The 20482-nt window shown below is 40.8% G+C and overlaps 1 protein-coding gene across 1 annotated transcript in view; it reads right to left on the reverse strand.

The window, feature by feature from the left end:
* Uhrf1bp1l (UHRF1 binding protein 1 like) overlaps positions 1 to 20482 on the reverse strand; it is a 67003-nt gene that overhangs the window by 4972 nt on the left and 41549 nt on the right. Inside the window, exons 9-19 of the mRNA XM_005358186.3 lie at positions 19975 to 20058; positions 18243 to 18425; positions 17187 to 17305; positions 13799 to 13940; positions 10157 to 10350; positions 6795 to 8293; positions 6256 to 6428; positions 3985 to 4127; positions 2730 to 2880; positions 1507 to 1760; positions 979 to 1087 (exon numbers count right to left, since the gene is read on the reverse strand). Coding sequence (XP_005358243.1) covers positions 979 to 1087; positions 1507 to 1760; positions 2730 to 2880; positions 3985 to 4127; positions 6256 to 6428; positions 6795 to 8293; positions 10157 to 10350; positions 13799 to 13940; positions 17187 to 17305; positions 18243 to 18425; positions 19975 to 20058 — 3051 coding nt within the window. The remainder of the gene's footprint in view (positions 1 to 978; positions 1088 to 1506; positions 1761 to 2729; positions 2881 to 3984; positions 4128 to 6255; positions 6429 to 6794; positions 8294 to 10156; positions 10351 to 13798; positions 13941 to 17186; positions 17306 to 18242; positions 18426 to 19974; positions 20059 to 20482) is intronic.

The raw sequence follows: 20482 nt of genomic DNA on the forward strand, positions 1-20482 counted from the left end.
TGTCTCGAAAAACCAAAAAAATAAAATAAGATAAAATAAAAAAGATCATCTTGCGTTGTGGGCCAGATGTAACCCACGAGGGCTTTAATTTGGTAGCATATTATGTCCAGTTGGGGTATTGTCTCCCTCAATACATGGTGACTATGTTTAACTTCCTTTTATATGTGTACATATTTTAGAGACCTTTTCCAGTACTAGGTCATGCAGCTTTCGAGGGGCCTTTATCTTGTTAGCGGCACCCCGCATTCTCTCCTCCACCTGCCCTCCCATTCCTGCTAATCCTCCGCTGCCATTTTCCTTTTATCCCTTTATATCCTCGAAGAGCCCTCCTTCCCTGATCCCTTACTACCTATGCCACCTCTGCGGTTATTCTAAACAAACACTCAAATCTAAAGCAAAGCTAATGTCTGCATATATCGTCTGTCTGGGACTTGGTTACCTCACACAGGATGTGTGTTTCTAGCTCCATCCATTTACCTGCATCTTTCATAATTTCATCTGTCTTAACAGCTGAATAACCGTGTAAGCCCAGTGTTTCTATGGGAAATGGAAGGCAGAGAAAGGGGAGCTGCTGGCTTGCAGGCCCGCTGGCCTGGAGTAAAGAGTGTCAGGGACAAAGAGATTCGGGCTCCAACAAAATGGAAGGTGAGGACGAACCAATACCTGAGGTTGTCCTCAGACATTCATGCGCTCACTGTGGCATGAATGTGCACACGGACACACAGACAGGGGCAGGGTCACACGAAACCACAAAGGCCTTTCTTCTTTTCATTCAAGACTTATCTGCAGAGCAGATATCAAGCTAACGACTGAAGAGTTACCTCTAGGGTTTGCACATAAATACTGAAGACTAAAGCCAAAGGCATTCCTCAGTCATCGCTATGGCAAATCCCTACAAAGTAAACAAGGAGTGACAAAGACCAGCGGCATGGAACCAGCCCAGTGTCAGCACGTGAGGCGCTCCTCTGTAAGGTGTACCTCTGATGTGGAAACTGCCATCATCGTTCCTCTCCACCACAAGGTGATCAATATGCACAGTCACAGGGCTTGGCTGCAGGGACACCGTGCTGCTGCGGGGACTGTCATCCTAGAGGTAAGAGACAAAATATGGGCATGTTCTTATTAAAATAGTTGAGGCAGGCCTTTAATCCCAGCACTCGGTGAGTTCGAGGCCAGCCTGGTCTACAGCGTGAGTTCCAGGACAGCCAGGGCTGCACAGAGAAACCTTGTGTCAAAGGGGAAAATATTAAAATGATCAACTTAAATAAACATGACTTTAGTTCATTCTACTTTTAGTGACTTAAAAGTTTATATAATTTTAGTTATTATGGCAAAAAAATTGCCGGTACTATTTTCCCTTCTAGAAAGGATCTGTGAGCTCCACTGTAAAGACTACTCTCTCAATTTCATCAGTTCCAATAGAGGGCATAATGTGGAGAAGGCATGACCTCACCAGAAGAGGGAATGCAAACATTTACGAAAACAAAAACTCAGCTCTTAACATACTTTCAAGTTTATCTTGGTATTGGAAACTTGTATCTTCATTGGCATCACAGTTGCAACAGTTTCATCTTCCAAAAAATGTTGAATATTCAAAAGAGAAGATGTTAGAAACTCAGTACTAAAGTTCTCTATGTGGCATTGGAGAAATCCGTTTTTTTCTGCAAGCAAAGAGTGTATTACAGCACCGGGTCCACTTTCAAACCTCAGAGAGATCTCAGGAGAGGATTTGGGATGGATTCCAGCTTTCTGGTCAGAACCTAAGAAACAAACATACAAACTGTAACTTTGTTACATTACTAAAAAGAACATTATATGCCATTAAGATTACAGTAGAATATTAAATACACTGCATATTAAAGGAATATATAAAACAGCTTTAATATTTACTATTTTAAATGATTGTCTAACATAAATAAGATATATCATAAGAACCACAATTTCACTTTTTCTGGGTAATTTTTAAATAAAATACTGGCAGCTTTTCTACATTTTTTACTTTTTCATAATAGGGAAATTCATGATACACTCTGAAAGGATGCACTCTTCAGATCTGACACCCATGTGAGCACCCAGCTATGCCTCTGTAATAAGACAGACAACCGTGGCAAAGAGGCCACGGCATTTAAAATCATTCTTAGGCTCTGCACCTTCAACATTAAATAAATCAGGGCCTTGACCAATGTGAATGTACACAGAGAAGATGCTATTGCAGCAACCCTAGAACACTTAGAACTGAAATTAGAGTAAAGGACACATGTAATTCATAATTACATTTTTTTCTGGATTGACCTTGTGCCAAGAAAGAATTTGAGTTGGTTTACCAAGATAAAAACCAACATTTAAAAACAAAATTTAAGCTTCAAAAAAAGTTTTAGAGAACATCCTATTTAAAAGGCTGCTAATGGAAAGCTGAAGTCAATTAGCTGTGAACAGAAATTGTGGGATATTTTGCTTGTTTATTGTATGACAACAAATGTCAGCAGCAAGCAACATGCACAAGGCGTGCCAATCACCCCAGCTGCTGCAGGCTTCCATCAAAGACTACAGAAAGGCCAAGGATCTCTCTTTTTTTTTTTTTTCTAAACAAAATGGTATGTTTATCTCCACCTCCCAGGATAGGAAATAACAGCATACCTTCCGATATTATGAGCCGGGCACAGAACACAAAATCAATTTACAGCGTCTTAAGAATCTCATGTGAACGGTGGTTCAAGGAAAACCCTTACCAAGTGGCCGACTCCCGAGGTAATGGCGCAGGCTGATGTTGCCTAGCTGACTGGGTGTCACCTGGTTCACCTGAAGGCAGACTTCCGTGTCCTCTCCCCGGATGTCAATCTCCCCGTGAATGCCAGTAATGTTAAATACCACAACTGACATCTATCAATGATTGTACAAATGTTGTTAGTGCAAAATTAAAGAAATAATAAAAGAAACAGAGACTAATCTCTACAAATACCATTCTGAAGTATTCATCAAACTGCCCTTATAGCCCCCAAAGCCTAGCTATTGTATCGTATGATTCAAACTTAGAAATGGACTGCTTTTCAAGTGACAAAGTGATGCCACAAGTAAGAAATTCCACACCTTTGAGCTATTCCACAGACTGTCACAAGCTGTGGAAAATTACCCATAGGCTATGCATATACGGAATCTAAGAACAATACCAGCTCTGGGCTTAGAACTGGACTTTGTACAAAAGATACCTCGTACTTACATGTAAAAAATCCAAAATTCAAAATTTTCTTGAGGCCTTCTGTACTTCCGTACCCAAGAGCTTTGGACAAAGGATGCTCAATCTTTGTAGAAAAACCCTAGCTGCTTTTGTTTTCAATCCATAAAGATAAAGTATTTTGGTTACAAAGACCAATAATATGACATTTTCAGCTATGAATGAATGTTCACCAAAAGTAGGGTATGTCTAAATTCTTTCATAATATTTCACTGTATCAGAAAGATCTAAAAGAAACTAGCAACCTATTTCCTTTGTAGAAGGACCTTCACTGTAAGGACTGACTACCATCTGTGCCATCAAACTTTTAAAAAGTATCCTCAAAGGGAACTAAAATATTAGTCAAAATATAAATGGGACAGAGATTGAAAAACGAAGAACAGATCTACACCCTCCCTTCTTCAAAACAAAATGCCAGGCAGTAGCACCCCTTTAATCCCAGCACTCGGGAGGCAGAGGCAGGTGGATCTCTGTGAGTTCGAGACCAGCCTGGTCTACAAGAGCTAGTTCCAGGACAGGCTCCAAAACCACAGAGAAACCCTGTCTCGAAAAACCACAAAAACAAAAAAAAAAACCACAGACAGCGAGCCCGGGAGCAGCGGGTGACTAGGCGGAAAGAGCGCTCAGGAGCAGCAACACAGAAGTGACCAGCCAGTACTTAAGCTGTCATCGTGTGAAAGAAGGCCTAGAAGGTGCACGGATCCCGCATGAAGGACAGTTGGCATTTCTTCAGAGAACTCTGAGATGCTTACCAAGTCATCGCGGCTCTCTGGAGCACCCTCAGAGTTCGTGCTGACGGCGTCGGGAGAGGCTTCCCCGCAATTCTGCGTGTTTGCGCTGCTGTTCACACTCTCTGCTGGGCTCTGGCAATTTGCATTGGAGTTCCTCTTAATTGCTGAAATAATACAAAAGTAAATTAATAAATTAAAATCTGTTTATATATGTTCCAGCAACATTTATTTTTATCAAAAATAGACTACCCCCTTTAACTCTTTCAAGCAAAGCCTTGTTTAGTAGCACTAAACAAACAGAGTCAATACGGTCCCTTAGCACAGCAATAAACTGCCAGAGATTTATTTTGCTGGCCAGATGTGTGTGAACTTGACACAACTATAGCCATCTGAGAGAAAGAAACCTCAATTGAGAACAAGCCACCATGAGAGAGGGCTGTGGGCCAGCCTGGAGAGCATTTTCTTAATTAGTGATTGATGGCGGAGGTCCAGCCCCTTGTGGTCCTGGGTTCTGTAAAGAAAGCACACTAAGCAAGCAATGGGGAACAAGTCAGTAAGTAGCATCCCCTCTACAGCCTCCTGCCTCCAGGTTCCTGCCCTGTTGCAGTTCCTGTCCTGGCTTCCTTCACTGATGGCAGTGTCCTGTGGAAGGGTAAGCCCAATAAACCCTTTCCTCTCCAATTTGCTTTGTGGTCACGGTGTTTGAATGAAGCAATAGAGACCCTAATTAAGACAACATACTAAAGCCCTAAATCTAGTAACATAACAATGACAATATTACTAAGCACTAAATAAACAAACAAGCTCCTGCTGCTGTAGTGGCACTGCTGTAACGGGAAAGCCCAGGCAGCTTTCCACCCTCATCTACCCACACTGCCTGACCTCTCACCTGCTAGAGTGAATCCCAGTCTCCGCTCACCTGGACTGAATACCCTACAACTCTTCTCCATTATTCTTAGCTGCCTGAATATGTCAGTATGTTGTGCTTCAAAATACCTCAAGCTATCTATAGTAAATGAAGATAATCTTTGTGTCTATCACAGATTAATACTTTGAGATACATAAATACACATTACAAACATGATAACAGAAGTCAAGAACACGAAAACATCAGGCCCAACTCAGCACTGTGTTAACCACTATGGAACTGTCTGGTTTCTACCTGGCTGCTGGTCTATGTAATACGCAGTAAGCTGTCCGCCAGACATGGCACAGGGAGGTGCTATGATGGTAACTGCAGTCTATGGAGTTAAGACAGCATGTCAGAGTCTTCCTCACGGTCCAAGAATTAGGGGTTCTATGAAGAGAATTTTGGCTAAACAGCAAAAAAGTAAGACCACTTTCCAAGCACAGTGTAAGGCTCTGAGGTAGAAAACATTTGTCACAGTAGAGAGAATGAGACATGGCTCCAGCAAGATGGCTCAGTGGCTAACTTGCTACCAAATCTGACTACTTGAGTTCAATCCCTGGAATTCACATGGTAGAAGACATGAACAAGTCCTGCAAGTTGTCCCCTGACCACTACACTCATGCCATGGAATATGCGTGCTAACCTGCCCACACACTCGCATAGACCGAACATGCGTGCTACCATGCCCACACTCTCCTATAGACAGAAAATATACTACCCTGCGCACATTCCCATAGATGGAACATGCGTGCTACCCTGTACACACTCCCATAGACGGAACATGTAGGCTACCCTGCGCACATTCCCACAGACAGAACATGTGTGCTACCCTGCTCACACACTACCATGGAACCCTGCCCACACTCTCCCATAGACAGAACATGCGTGTTACCCTGCCCACACACTCCCACAGACGGGACATGTGTGCTACCCTGTTCACACACTACCATAGCTAGATAAATGTAAAGAAAGAAAAAGAAAACAGACATGTAGAAAAACTAGGGTCAAAATATAAAGAACATTTTCAAAAAGGATTAAGGTTTCTAAATTTCACAGCCTTAAAGCATGAAAAGTTCCTGAGATTAAACTGAAAAATAACATGATCAGATTTATATTTGAGGAAGCAATCTATTTATGGAGTGAAAACAGAAAACAAAAACAACCAACCAACCTGCAAATGAACAAAAGCAGATGTGAGGAGGGCCATAAGAAAAGCCACTAGGAAGTTACGCTCTAGGAATACAGGACAGGACGTACAGAAACTAAGTCGTTCTGTCTGGCTGGCTGATGTGATAAGCAAGCACTGGGTATGACTGTAAGGACTCAGGAAGCCCTGTGGTGAGAGCGCTCATCTCTAGTGAGGGCGCCGCTGTCCTCCTTACCTTTCCCCAACAACACATGGCTGTCACTGCCATCGCTCTCTTGCTGCTCTTCCAAGGCCATGCTGTCCAGGGAAATGGTGTCCAGGGAGACCTGGGAGGCGCTCCTTCTCATGTTCTTGTGGGAAACACGGAGTGGGGCTGGGGCGGGTGGGCAGCGTTCCTTAGGTTGTATACTGTTGGCAAACAGAAGTAACAGGAAATTACTGCAGGCAGAGCAAAGAAGTTCATCCTAAAGTCCTCTGAGTAGCTGTGGGGAGAGCGAGTGCACTCTGTAATGCTGGGGCTGGGCAGGCAGAAGCCAGAGGAGCACAGGACTCCTGCCCAGCCAGGACACAGAGGTGCAGGCCATCATGGAAACAATTTGTAGTAAAGCTAGCGTATCACACAGCACCCAAAGGACACCAAAAAGTAGAAGCTAGAAGGCGTCCTCAGACTCAGGGAACAGACTCTTTCAAAGCCACATTTTGTCACAAGGTTTTCTGCTCCCAAACGGAGAAACAACAAAACTAAAACCATTTACATCCTAACAGTAGCACTACCTTAAAGATGGCTGGGATTTAAGTGCTCTGGCTGTGGGGACCTCTTCTTTACTCTCCTCCGAGTTCTCAGGGACTGAAGCTGCTTCAGGAAGGAAATCTTCGGCTCTGAAGATTGACTCCACGGTTCCACTTCCTTTACCAGCTAAAGCATTTGAAGGCATGTTTGGATTGCCGCTGTCACTCAGAGAAAAGCTGTCTGCGTCATCTCTGCAGTTCAAGACACTGTCCACGCCTGTGCAAGACACATCCTTTCTGTGACTGACTTCTGACATCACTTCTCCTGAGCCACTCTTGTAACCAAGCCCACTACTCTCATCTTCACTTATTTTCCCTAAATGTTTGTCTGATAAGTAGTCCAGAAAAGAAGTGCCCTTCTGCAGATTTGTGTCACTGGCTGATTTAAAAAGCAAAGGATCCTTTAAAGGGACATGGCTAAGGTCAACGCTCATGGATCTGTTGTCTGACATGTGATTGAGGGCTGCGTTTCTAATTCGATGCATACCACCACCATGTTTTCTCTTGGAAGACAGAACGCTCCCGTTTTCTGAGGGCGGGTAGTCAGGAAGCAGCGGGCTCACACTTTCAGAAGCCGGAGAGCGCAGAGTGCCCGCGTGGTCCACAGGATGTAGCAGCAGGGCCAGCTCCGCACTCCTAAGCAAAACCCCGATGCAAATGGAAGTCTGAGAAGCGGGGCTGCCGGTCACAGCTTCCACATCCTTCCGCAGGGTATCCGAAAGCAGAATGAGCGACTCGTGTATGAAGAGCAGCAGCAGATACTGGTAGTGGTTGATCTGCATGCTGATGTGTTTATGGACACGAACCAGGACGTGAACATCCGCATCCGAAGACGAAGAGGAAAGCCGTAAAAATGTTTCTGATGCAGGCCTCTGCCCACCGTTTGACAAAGGCTCAGACTCCGTACTGTAGTACTCCTTCAACAGTCTCTTCCGCTTCTTCCGGCCAGCCAGATCACTGGATTCACTCTGGGAGGTATTAAGAGACACTTGATCACAAGTCTGGAGTTCTTTCTGTAATTCTGCATATCTCGTTGGTTGACAAATCCAGACAGACAGAGGGAAAGAGTCTACAAAGCTTACTGGCCGTCCCTTTCCACTTTTCATCCCCTCGTAGTCTATCCAAAACTGGGAAAAGTACACCGCCCACACATCGGTGGCGGCAGACATCTTAAGAGTGTTTTTAGTCAACTGGGGAATAATATTCCCTTTATAAACTTCATGCATTTTGGTATCTTGCTCATGAGCGTGTCTCTGGAAGATCGGATGTAGAAGATTAAAACTGTCACAGGATTTGGGGAATCTAGTGTAAGTTTTGCTAAAAAAGTCACAGTCTTTGAAGTCTTGAAACAAAGCCTCTAGATCCGAGTGGCGGCAGTTCGGGCAGTGCCTTGTGTTGGTGGCGGTCATTTCGGAACTCTGGATAGATACTGTGTGGGGCTGATCTTGATGGCAGCCTGCTTTCATTTCAGAAGGAATGACAAACTGGAAGGAAAAACAATCTTGTTCAATTTACAAATCTCTACATCTGGATAAAATATGAGAAAGACATGGAATTATTGTTATTGATACTTTCTCCGACATACTTCTTTCCTCTACTGATATAAATCACAACGTATCCCTCTGTTGAATCTTCTAGTAACTTCAGTTAAGGAATTAGCCACTAAAGAAGAGGACACACGTCTTACAGGACATCACACTGTTTAACAATGCTCAGAATTATGGCTGTTCTGTGTTTTTTTCTTCGAGACAGGATTTCTCTCTGTAGCTTTGGAGCCTGTCCTGGAACTACAGACACATTTTTCAAAACTTACTATTTAAGGAGTACACAGAATAAAACTAAATCTGAGAAATGGTATTGATATTTTTGTTAAGATTTTAAATCCAAGTGTTTTTAAAAATGAACTAGACAAATGACAGTGATTAGACAGGCGGATGGCATTAGATTCTGTTGCCTGGGCTGGGTGCGAGAGCACACACACACCTGCAATCCCAGCATCCAGGAGAAAGAGACAGAGAACAAGCTAAGACAATGGTCAAACTTACGGAGATAATTCTCAGGGGTGAACTAAATCTAGTCTTGGAGAGTTCATATCAAAGAGTGCAAAGTGGTTTCTGGGTACTGTTAGTACCCAGAAAATAAAATGATCATTATTTAGATCATTCTGAAACACAGTCATAGAACATGTCCCTTTATGCTAAATTGAAAGGATTTTTATTTATGACAGGAAATGTGGAATACTATTTGTACAGTTTTTTAAAAGAGGCTATAGTACATAATCTATCAACAACAGATCTTGCAATAAATTTTCAGTTATGTTCAGGACTTTATTAATTAAACTTTTAATCTTTTCCCTTTAAAAACCTAAGAGTGTACACAGCTCAAACTAGAAGTTACTCATCCACAATAAAAAGCCATTTTTGTGTGAACTTTGGATATAAATAAAGGGAATAATATGAACAAATATAACCCAAACGATTTGAAAATTCTGTTGCATATTTAACCTCTTTTAGAAGAAAAAATATATAAACCCTGTAGCAGGACAGAAGGAACTAAAGATTTTTAAAGACCTTTCTTGTAGCATTCATTATGTATTTACTTACTTATTTAGATTTAGTATCACAGGGAGTGTGGAAGCCAGAGGACATCTTGCAGGAGTCCATTTTTCTTCCATATGTGGGGCCCCAGAGATTGAGCTCAAGCGATAAGGCTTGGCTACAAGCACCTTTCTCTACTGAGCCATCCTACTAAACATTTACATTTTACTGCTCTATCTTACTTCCAATGAACAGAAGTTAGAGAAAAATTAAAATCATAAATATACAAATGGGGAAAATGCAGTCTTTTAGATTTTCTCTGTGAGTCAAAATTCAATCTTAAATTTCAACATAAAAATTAAGATTATAATTAACTTTATTCCTATCTGAACACCATGCTATATCTTTGGTATTATAATACTGTCAGTTTTTTTTTTCTATAAAAACAGCTTTGCTCTTAGGGAGATGTAATGGCACACACCTTCAACCCCAGCACTTAGGAGGCAAAAGCAGGTTGATGGGTCTGTATGAGTTCCAGGCCAGCCTGGTTTATTTAGTGAGTTTCAGGACAGCCAGAGCTACATAGTGAGATTCTGTCTGTCTTCTGTCTGTACCAGGACAGCCAACCCTGTCTGTCTGTCTCTGTCTCTGTCTCTGACTCTCTCTCTCTCTCTCTCTCTCTCACACACACACACACACACACACACACACACGCATGCGCGCGCGCACACGCGCGCACACACACACACACACATACACACACAAAGGGAAAAAAAGCATTGTTCTTACAGCCACTTGTTTATACAATACCTTTAGCATTAAGCCATCAACTCGAATATCAACGTGCTCATCAGATTTTGAATTGTCATTCAGCTTGTACACAGCCATGAACTGATTAAGACTCTGTTTTAAATCTAGTAGAAACTGATTTAACCACAGAATGCTTCTTTCATCTACAGTAAACTGTAGAGCATTTAGCTGGCTATATAGGTTGGGTGATGGAACTGTGGAGAAAAAAAAATTAAGTACCATTAATGAACATATAGTTATATTTCCCAAGAAAAGCTATTCTTAACAGGTTGCATTCTTTCTTAATAAATATCATATATGAAGTTAGATAGATATGTGACTAACAGCATATATAGACACAAGACATTTTTCAGTGCTTCATTAACTGAAAAATACAGTTCAATGTAAAATGAAATGTATGAACAGGAAGTACTGTCAGATTCACATCACCCTTTAAAAACACTGTGTCAAAGTCATGACCCGTGTGACCTGCCACAGTATCTTTACTGCCTGCATTGCACTAAGCATCTTCTAACTGCCAGCAACCACCCAAGAGCAAGAAGCACAAGCAACTCATTCCTCTTTAGTAAAGTCCTGGAACAGGGCTTTGGGCAAAGCAGTAACTCAATAATAGGCTAATTTATACTCAATTTGTTCCCAGTAAATGAATGCTGATAATTAGAGGGTATATCACTTCTGAAACTACAAGCATATTAATCATAAAAGCTACAGGCTCCAGAACAGCTCAATAAGGTCTTTATTCTATATGACTATAAATCCTGAGAAAGGACCCCAACTTTCCCAGTAACACATGACACACCAAGTGAGGCTCCCCAGTTTCTGGTAACTATGGTTCACAGTTACGGTAGCTAGAACTAATAGCTCAACAATTGAACTATTCTTTCAATTTGCTGATACTACCTCCTACAGAAACAACTCGAGTTCCTAGCTGAATGTATTGAGGGAGAGAGATAATACATGTGTAGAATTTCAGACCAAATTAAAAAAAAAAAAAAAAAAAGAAATCCCAACCTGTAGAAAACCAAAAGAAAGAATATTCCACCAATGTGTATTTGATTTGGGGGGCTTGCATTCATCTCTTCACTCAATTTACAAAAGCAAAAAAACATCCACTGAAGGTCTATATTTTATGCATTATGCTAGGGACAAAAAAAATAAGAGAAATAAAGCATGGTCCAATTTCTATACGGCAGATAAAATGAAATGAAAAAAGTGACTCAAGCCTCTCAGAGACCAGCTGTGATGCCAAGGTGTCTGCCTTCAGTGATAAGAGAAAGAAGAGCACAGAGGAGAACGCTTCACTGTCCGGAAGGAAGGGAAATTTCTATTTTAAGACGGTGATGGCAGTAGCCATAGAGAAGACTAGAGAGCAAAGACTGTCCCCAAGCTGGGCACAGAGAGATGGAACACTGAGCAGCAGAGGGCTCTGTGTGGCATTTCTAACAGGGTTTCCGGATGACCGTGTAGCTCAAAGATATTACTGTGCTTATTTGCTGTTTTGGTGGACATTTGTTTGTCTGGGGTTGGGGTGATACTGAGGGCTGAAACCAAGCATTTCCAGTACCAAACGAGCATTCTGATACTAAGCTACATCTCAGCCCTAAAAACAAATCAAACTAGCTAGCAGAACCCTTTACTGGGCTCCTAATATTAAGGAAAGGGGGCAGTATACAATTAAAATATGAAAAAGAGGCACATGTGTTAAAAACAAGATCAAGAATACTACACTTGTTTCCATGAGCCAAACTGCACATTCTACCCCATGCTCCAAAGTCCTTTTGTTAAAGTCTTTAGATCAGGACCTCAGTGACTATTTGGAGATAGAGCTTCAGAAGAAGCAAGGCAAGGAGAGTCCATGTGAGTGCCCTTGTCCACTGTGGCTGATGCACAGTGGCACACACTTTTAGCCTGCACTTAGGAGGAAGAGACATGAAGCCAACCTGGTCAATACAGCAACTTCCAGGCCAGACAAAAAAGGCTACAGAGAGAGATACTGTCTCAAAAGAAGAAGGAAGAGGAGGAAGATGAAGAAGGAAGAAGGGGGAGGAGGAAGAGGAGGAGGAGGAGGAGAAGGAGAAGGAAGAAGGGGGAGGAGGAAGAGGAGGAGGAAGAGGAGGAGGAAGAGGAGGAGGAAGATGAAGAGGAAGAGGAGGAGGAAGAGGACGAGGATGAAGAGTGCCCTAGGGAACAGGGCAATACTACAGGAGGAAGCAGTGGGTAGACCATGCTTGGGTTTCAGCTGTGCCATTTCAGTACTCAGAAGACACTGAGGACATGTTCCAACCCTACCTACTGAGTCAGAAGAACAGCCAAGGGAAACAAGGAGTGAGTGCACACACAGAGAAAATGTTGGAAAACGGAAAACCAAGGATTAGATGTCATCAGTTTGGAACAGACAAAGAAAACTATGATAAAATATGTGGACATTTCTCTAAAGTGATTTCTAGAATACCTTATTTTATAAAAAAAAAAAGCATGCACAGATATATGTGCAGGTAAGACATCCATGTACACAAAGTAATAATTTGTAAATAATTAAATCATCATTAAAGAAGCAGGCAAAGTATTGCAAGGATGAGGACTAGGGTCTGCAGGACCCATGCAACAGAAGACAGGCCTGCCCACCTGTGACCCCAGGACAGGGAGGTAAAGACACAGGAGCCCATGGGGCGGCTCAGCCAGCTGCCTAACATACGTGGAGCCCGGCCAGGGAGACATCCTGCCTCTAAAAGCAAAGCGGGTAGAGCATGGTGCCGCACACCTTTAGTCTGCAGGAGGGAGAAACACGCAGATCTTTAGTTCAAGGCCAGTGTGTGTGTGTGTGTGTGCGGAGCATGGTGCCGCACACCTTTAGTCTGCAGGAGGGAGAAACACGCAGATCTTTAGTTCAAGGCCAGCCTGATCTACACAGCAAGACTACCAGGTCAGCCAGGGCCACAGAGTGTGATCCGGTCTAAAAAAGTCAAAGCAAAAACCAAATAAACAAAAACAAAGTGGACAGTGCATAAGAAAAATGACACCTGAAGTTGGTGTCTGACCTCCACACACATACATCTGTGTGCCTAAAGACACACGCATACGCACACACTATGTGTGTGAAGATCACAATTCAAAGGAAGACTTTAATTTGAAGACTTATGGTGAAATGAAACAAAAGTGCATCATTTTAATATTCAAATAAACAAATATATAATCATTTTAACTTGAGGAAGCCAAAATAGCTTACAAGAGTCAAGACAAATTCTTTATAGCTAAAAAGAAAACCATGACTATTCATTTTTAGTAAACCAGAGTTTATAATTCCAACTTGCCAATGGAATTTTACAAAAGAAAAAGATGACAATTTTCTTCAATAACATTCATTCATATTTCATTTAACAAGGAGTTAGTAACACAAAAAAAGCAGGCTAAAAGCACACAGAATTAGTCATAAATACCACAAGATTCCTGCCATCAAAGATGCCACAATAGGAAGGAAAAAGGACATATGAACAACTGTTGACAATGTGCACAAATCTAGAATAAAGGTGTGTCCTAAACACAGAGAGAAGAGTCAATTTTCCTGTTTAAATTAATAAAACCCAAAATGTTCATCCACAAAAGTCAGTAATAAACAAACAATAACAAAGTAAACTCTCTTACTTGGAAAGTCTTTCCCATCTGGATAGTAATATTCCGTGAACTCTATATAGACAGCTGACATTTCTTGTGGAAGATACAGGGATTTTTTGTTGCAGGAAATCATACTTTTGGGGGAAGAGCGACACTGTTCTGCTGTAGAGACCTGAGAAAACAAGTGTGCGTAGATTATACAGAATAAAGCCTTTTCCAAAGACTTTTTACAATGTGCATACGCATGACTTTCATCTTGAAATCTCGTCTGGGCCCGTGGGTAAACGTCCTTGCTGCCGAGCCTGAGAGCCACAGGTGAAGAGAAGTGAGTTCTCCAAGTGTCCTCACGTCTACACAAGTGCTGTGCTGTGTGCAGGTGACACACTAAATAGAATTAATGACCTCCAATAAAAGCATATTATGCAAACATTATACAAATTGTAATGGACAGTGTTTCCTATTTTTTTTTGACATAAGGGAACGTCCAAAAATAACATCCAAAATGAAATATCCACCAGTCACTCAGGAAACTCTAGAACTAGCTTTAAATCTTTATCTATTAAAAACTTAACTACACAGAGAAACCCTGTTCTGAAAAAAAAAAAGGAAAAAGCTTCACTTTGTACACCATCTTCAATGAACTTACTATTTTGAGCCTTAAAAATGACAGAAAAATAGCAATAATCATATTTTATTAGTTAATATAGAGAAATGAGTGGCAGATTGAAGACACAGAGTGGAATCAAGGCCAGAATATTTTCCCAGGATGTTCTCTATAATTCGCCATAGATTCTCTATTATATTATTTTAGCATTTTAGAGTTTGCAACACAGAAAAAAATCCACAGATAGAGGTGGTATAGTCGCCCAATGTGTATGCATTTAATGTCAATGAATTCTAATTTAAAATAATTATAATGAGAGCTGAAGAGATGGCTCAGCGGTTAAGAGCATTGGTGGCTCACAACCACCTGTAACGAGATCTGGTGAACTCTTCTGGTCTGTAGGCACACATACAGATAGGACACTGTATACATAAAAAATAAATACATTTTAAAAATAATATTATTATTATAATGAGTTGGGTGGTGGTGGTGCACACCTTTAATCCCAGCTCTAGGGAGACTGAGGAAGACGAATATCTGAGTTTGAGGCTGGCCTGGTTTACAAGTTTGTTCCAAAACAGCCAGGGCTAATCAGAGAAATCCTGTCTTGAAAAATAAAAATCAAATCAAATAAAAAAAAATTTAATGGGAAAATGTGTCAATTTTACAGAAATAATTGATGCAAAACAAAACATAACTCTAAATAGTTCAGTCAAATCATTTGATTCCTAAACTATTTCCAAGAGGACTACTGTTTTAAGGTCCTGGATAGATGGTTCACTCTCTACTAATGACTCATTTGTAATTACATCATAGAAATGTACACCTTGGGGATGTATACAAAATCCAGAGTGCAGTCTTCAGCACTGTACAGTCCTGGCATGGTGGCACATACCTGTAGTCCCAGGACTCTAGAAGGTAGAGCCTGAGAAAAAGGGAGTTCAAGGTCAACCTTTGCTACTCAGTGGAGCCCAACAGAGCACACTAATTTTCAGCCAATAACATCTATTAATTTACTGAAGCTAAAACAGTTGGTTTGGACATTGTTGAACTGTTTCATTTGTTCAACAAATGTGCATATTTCTCTTTCCTTTATTATTGTTATTATTATTACTACATCTCTGTGTGTGTGTGTCTGTGTGTGTGTCTGTGTGTGTGTGTGTCTGTGTGTTCTCTGTGTGTGTGTGTGTGTGTATTTAAGTGCACACATGCCACAACATACATGTGGCAGTAAGAGGACAACTTTAGGGAGTCAGCTCTCTTATCCTATCATGTGGGTCTCAGGGATTAAACCCAGGCAAACACCCGCCATGGCTCAGCCATCTTGCCAGCTCCACGTGTATCTATGGCCTGTATGGAGTATTAAGGGAGTATACTCTTTTGACAATGTTTCTTCTTAAAATAATCAAACTTTCTGGTTACACGTAACATAAACATGAGACAGTTTACATTATATAATTTAAAAGCTCTCCTGCACATACAGAAGCAACCCCTTCTCTATTATGTCACCTTCATAAACAAAAGCATATTTTTAATTGTAAACATTACTAAAGTTAAGATGAAATATCACTATTTTCTGCTACTTTTTATAATTTGTGGTTCTTATACTGTTTCTGGCTGAAGAGCTTCTTCACTACACTAACTACAAACCATCTGAGATTATGAGTGATCACTCTCCCTCATTTCTCTATGGTTTTGTTTAAATGTTAACACTGAAAGTTTACTTTAAAGCTAGGTGTGTAACCCCAGCACTCAGGATGTAAAGGCAGGAGTAAAAATACCTCAAGGTGAGCCTCAGCTACATAGGGAACTCAAAATCAGCCTATTCTACATGAGAGCCTGTTGCAAAGGAAAAAATAAAACAATAACAAGTAAATAAGCTGCATTATGAATAGTTTGTACAGACAGCTATTGCACAATGAAAAAATAATCAGGGCTTTAAGTACACTTAAATGAAAACTTTTCAGACAAGAAATGAACTTACCACAATAAATGAGGAAAATTTATAAATAATTTTAAGAGCCTAAGTGTTTTTATTTTTACAAATAGGTCAAATAGAACCTTGTTGCCCTTAGATTCTGCTATTAGGCTATGTTACATGGCTACAGCTTGAGTAAAACAGTCTATAAAGGTCGATTCACAGCACCGCTTCTAAAAGTTGAGTATAGCAAAAAGGCATTTCAGGTTCTTCCACACAGAACTGCACTGGTCTCCATGAAGAACTCTGGGCTTTGCTAGTGCTTGCAGAGAGAACCACAAACTATAATTTCCTACTCACAAAGCCAACTGATGGATGTACACAAACCAGAAGACAGCAGTTGGGCTGGTCACACTTGATAGTCCTGTTTGTTGTGGTGAGAGGTCAGGAAGGTGCTGGGTCACCCCACCAGTCTCCTCCAATGAGCTCAACCACCAAGGCAATACTTGATGTCTGCTGTTCACCTGCTCCATGGGGCAAGGGAGGGGCCTGGAGCCCTCTGAAAGCTAAGGAAGCTCTCTACCATGGAGCTACAGCAACAGCCTGAATTTTACATCCAGACTGCGCCCTGTGCACTACACTTCCATAGCAGGCTCTACTCTGTGTCCTTTCTTCTCATACTCGAAGTGAGTGCTCCAGCGAGCTCTGTCACAACCTGCACCACTGTTACCCTGACTTCACAGCTTGTCTAATTCAAGACAATCACACAAATATAAATCAGTAGACTGATATTTTTTACCCCATATAATTTACATTTCATAAAATTAGTTTAGAGCTTTAAAGATAAATGGTGGGGTTAATTAGCTGGGTTGCCTGTGATGAGATCTAACACATACCTGATATATATTGAAATCTGCAAGTCTAACCACGACGGAACTAGACATCAGCTTCGCTGTGGATGGCTGCGGTATCACTGAGGGTGCTTTAGGAGTTCCTTTCGGAGTGGACTCTTTCTCTGTGAGAAACAAAAGCCCTTTCAACCCATTGTGAAAACACTCTTCCCAGCTACTCTTCTGCTGTAGAGAAAGCTACGACAACAGATGGATGCTAAGTTTCTCAAACAAGATAATACTTAAGGATAAAAGTATGCTGTTGTAATGACTATTTTTTTCAAAACAAGAACCATTTTTAATTATATTTTAAGTCACTCTCTCGCAATGTTAAAAGTGAAAAATTAATGAGCCACTTAAGAATCTAAATATTCTAAGAAGATATTACTATTATTGGTTATGCTAATCTGAGAAGCGTTGAGGCCCAGGGAGCTGACTCAGCAGCTAAGAGCTCATGGTTCTTGCAGAGGACCTAAGTTTGCTTCCCAGGACCCATGTCAGGCAGCTCACAACTACCTGTAACTTCAACTCCAGGGGATCCCATGCCTTCTTCTGTCTCTGCAGGCATTGTACTAATGTGCATGAACGCATACGCAAACATGTATGCATATGCATTATTAAGAATAAAACCATTGGAGCTGGAGAGATAGCTCAATGGTTAAGAGCATGGGCTGCTCTTCCAGAGGACCTGGGTTCAATTCCCAGCACCCAAATGGCAGCTCACAGCTGCCTGTAAATCCAGTTTCAGGAGGATCTGATGCCTTCACACCAATGCACATGAAATAAAGTTAAATAAATTTAAACAAACAACACCCCCTTAAACCACAAACAAACAACAATAACAAACAAAAATAAAATAAACCAAAGGCAATGTGACAAACAAAAGTTATTATTTAAAAAAAAGAATAAAACCATTTAAAAGTGTGTTAGTCTATATAACTATTAGTCAACATCTTTAGAATTTAAATAATGCTTAGAAATAATATTTATAAAATATCTTCTCACTCTCACCTCATCCCTTCCCCTTGTTTGAATATCAGGGGTGTCAGTAGGGAGAAATACCTGTTTGCGTGTTCTGGGGAGAGCCGTGTGTTGGGGACTTAGGTGGTGAACCTACATTATGATCCTTCATGGCCTGCTTAAGCATTTCAACATTGCACTCAAATTCATGCAACAACTCATTAGCCCATCCATTCTTTGTTTTGGTTGCATCACTAAAATACATCCAATGATTACAACTATCTCCTGTAAAATAAATGAGAGAACTTTATTGCATGCATGATTTTTCATTCCATTACAACAAAGGCTTTTTATAAAACTTAATCATTCTCTCAAGAGAATCAGTTTTGTCCTATTTTGAGAGAGGGTCTTGATTGCAGGAGAGCTAACCATATATTTATGGTCTTTAATCTTCTCTAACAAAACAAGAGCAAGGCACAGGAAAAGAGTATCAAAAGCAAATAATCTAGATGACTTTCTATCTAGAACCTACACCTGGTGAAACGATGCTCACTTCAAAGCTACAGGTTCGGGCAATTTTCACAGATGCTCAACTACCTGGCAAACAGTTATGTAGAGAATCTCAGAAAAATACCAAGGGGAAAACCTTTCACCCTCTGCACCCCCTGGTGCTGGACTCGCACGCCTGTGACGGCACAGCGAGCAGCTGAAAGGTTCTGTCCCTTCCCAACTGGGACAGGCCCAGAGACACAGTGCCCACAAAAGACCCCGAGACAAACAGTAGTTTCTAACTCTGTCTGTGCCCATGGAGAGGAGACAGGCACTGAACGGGGGAACCTGAACATAACAGTCTTATGACTTTTTAAAAGTCCTGGAAATTTTATTTTATTTTGTTTTTGGTTTTTTCTTATAAACGTAAATTACAAAACAAAATCAGTCATATACTATCAAAATTCAGAGATTGGTGTGATGGTCAAATTATTTAATTTGGCAATAAAATAACCTATTTTGCTTTTGTTATTTGAAAGAAATGAACATATCAATGCTTGGTGATTAAAGAGCCTCATAAATCTTATTTTCTGATAAATTTAATATATATAAAAGTAAAAAAGTTCCAATATCATTTAAAAATTTAAACTGTTGACTAATGATTTGCCACAAATAACAAAATAATACAAATACATGTTGCCATAGTCAAAATTTTTATGTTTTAAAACATGAATCTAGTATTTATTTATTTATTTATTTAGATATTATTTAATTTATTATTAAAGATTTCTGCCTCCTCCCCGCCACCGCCTCCCATTTCCCTCCCCCTCCCCCAATCAAGTCCCTCTCCCTCGTCAGCCCGAAGAGCAATCAGGGTTCCCTGCCCTGTGGTCAGTCCAAGGACCACCCACCTCCATCCAGGTCTAGTAAGGTGAGCATCCAAACTGCCTAGGCTCCACAGAGCTAGTACGTGCAGTAGTAGTATTTATTTAGATAATTTTAATTCTCTCTTTTCCCTCCCTCTCCCTCCCCACCCCTTCTCTGTGATGCTGTGGCTCAAACCTACAGCCTCAAACATGCTATTCAAGTTCTCAGCCAACTAATGTTGCCTGAGCCCAAACTGGTTCAATTTCTAAAAATTTCAGTTTCTAGTAATCTACATGAACCTCAATATATTTGAGACAATTCTATATTCTTGATAAAATGCTGTCATAGGAAAAATAGTAGCAATATCTTGATCTCTTTTATTCTTAATAAGTTAAATAAACAATTAATTTTTTTAGAAAAAATGGCTTCGTCATTGTAAAAGCATGATTTGCATCTTTGGAATAATTATTATACACACCTGCTTTATGATACGGATAATAGTCTATGGTCAGCTGTGTGAAAGAGAGCTGCATAGCGCCTCCACTGATGCGTCTGTTTGACTCTGGGAGGAGAAGGAGAATTGAGGGAGGGAAGGAAGAGAGGGAGAGAAACACTAAGCAAATATTTGAAACACTGAATTTACCATTAAAAAGCTTTACAAAACTCAAATTATGAGTAGCAATAGCAAGTACACCCACCCAATATAATTGATTAACTGGTTTACATCAACTAGTGCAACTTTTAGCATAGCAACGCAGTCCTCATCTGAAGCCCTTGAATCCAGCCCATGGGATGGCTAAGCAGGCTAAAACACTTGTCACCAAGCTGGACGACCCGAGTTCAGTTCCCAGCTCTCACAGTGGACAGATTCCCAAATGCTGCCCTCTGACCTCCATGTGTTTGGAGCTAGCTGTTTCGGTACTCAGAACTTTTGCTGGTTTTGGTCATTTGAAAGCACATCTGGATACTTCCTGAGGTAGAGATAC

This window comes from Microtus ochrogaster, chromosome 24, assembly GCF_000317375.1.
Source record: "Microtus ochrogaster isolate Prairie Vole_2 chromosome 24, MicOch1.0, whole genome shotgun sequence".
In the NCBI taxonomy this organism is placed as follows: Eukaryota; Metazoa; Chordata; class Mammalia; order Rodentia; family Cricetidae; genus Microtus; species Microtus ochrogaster.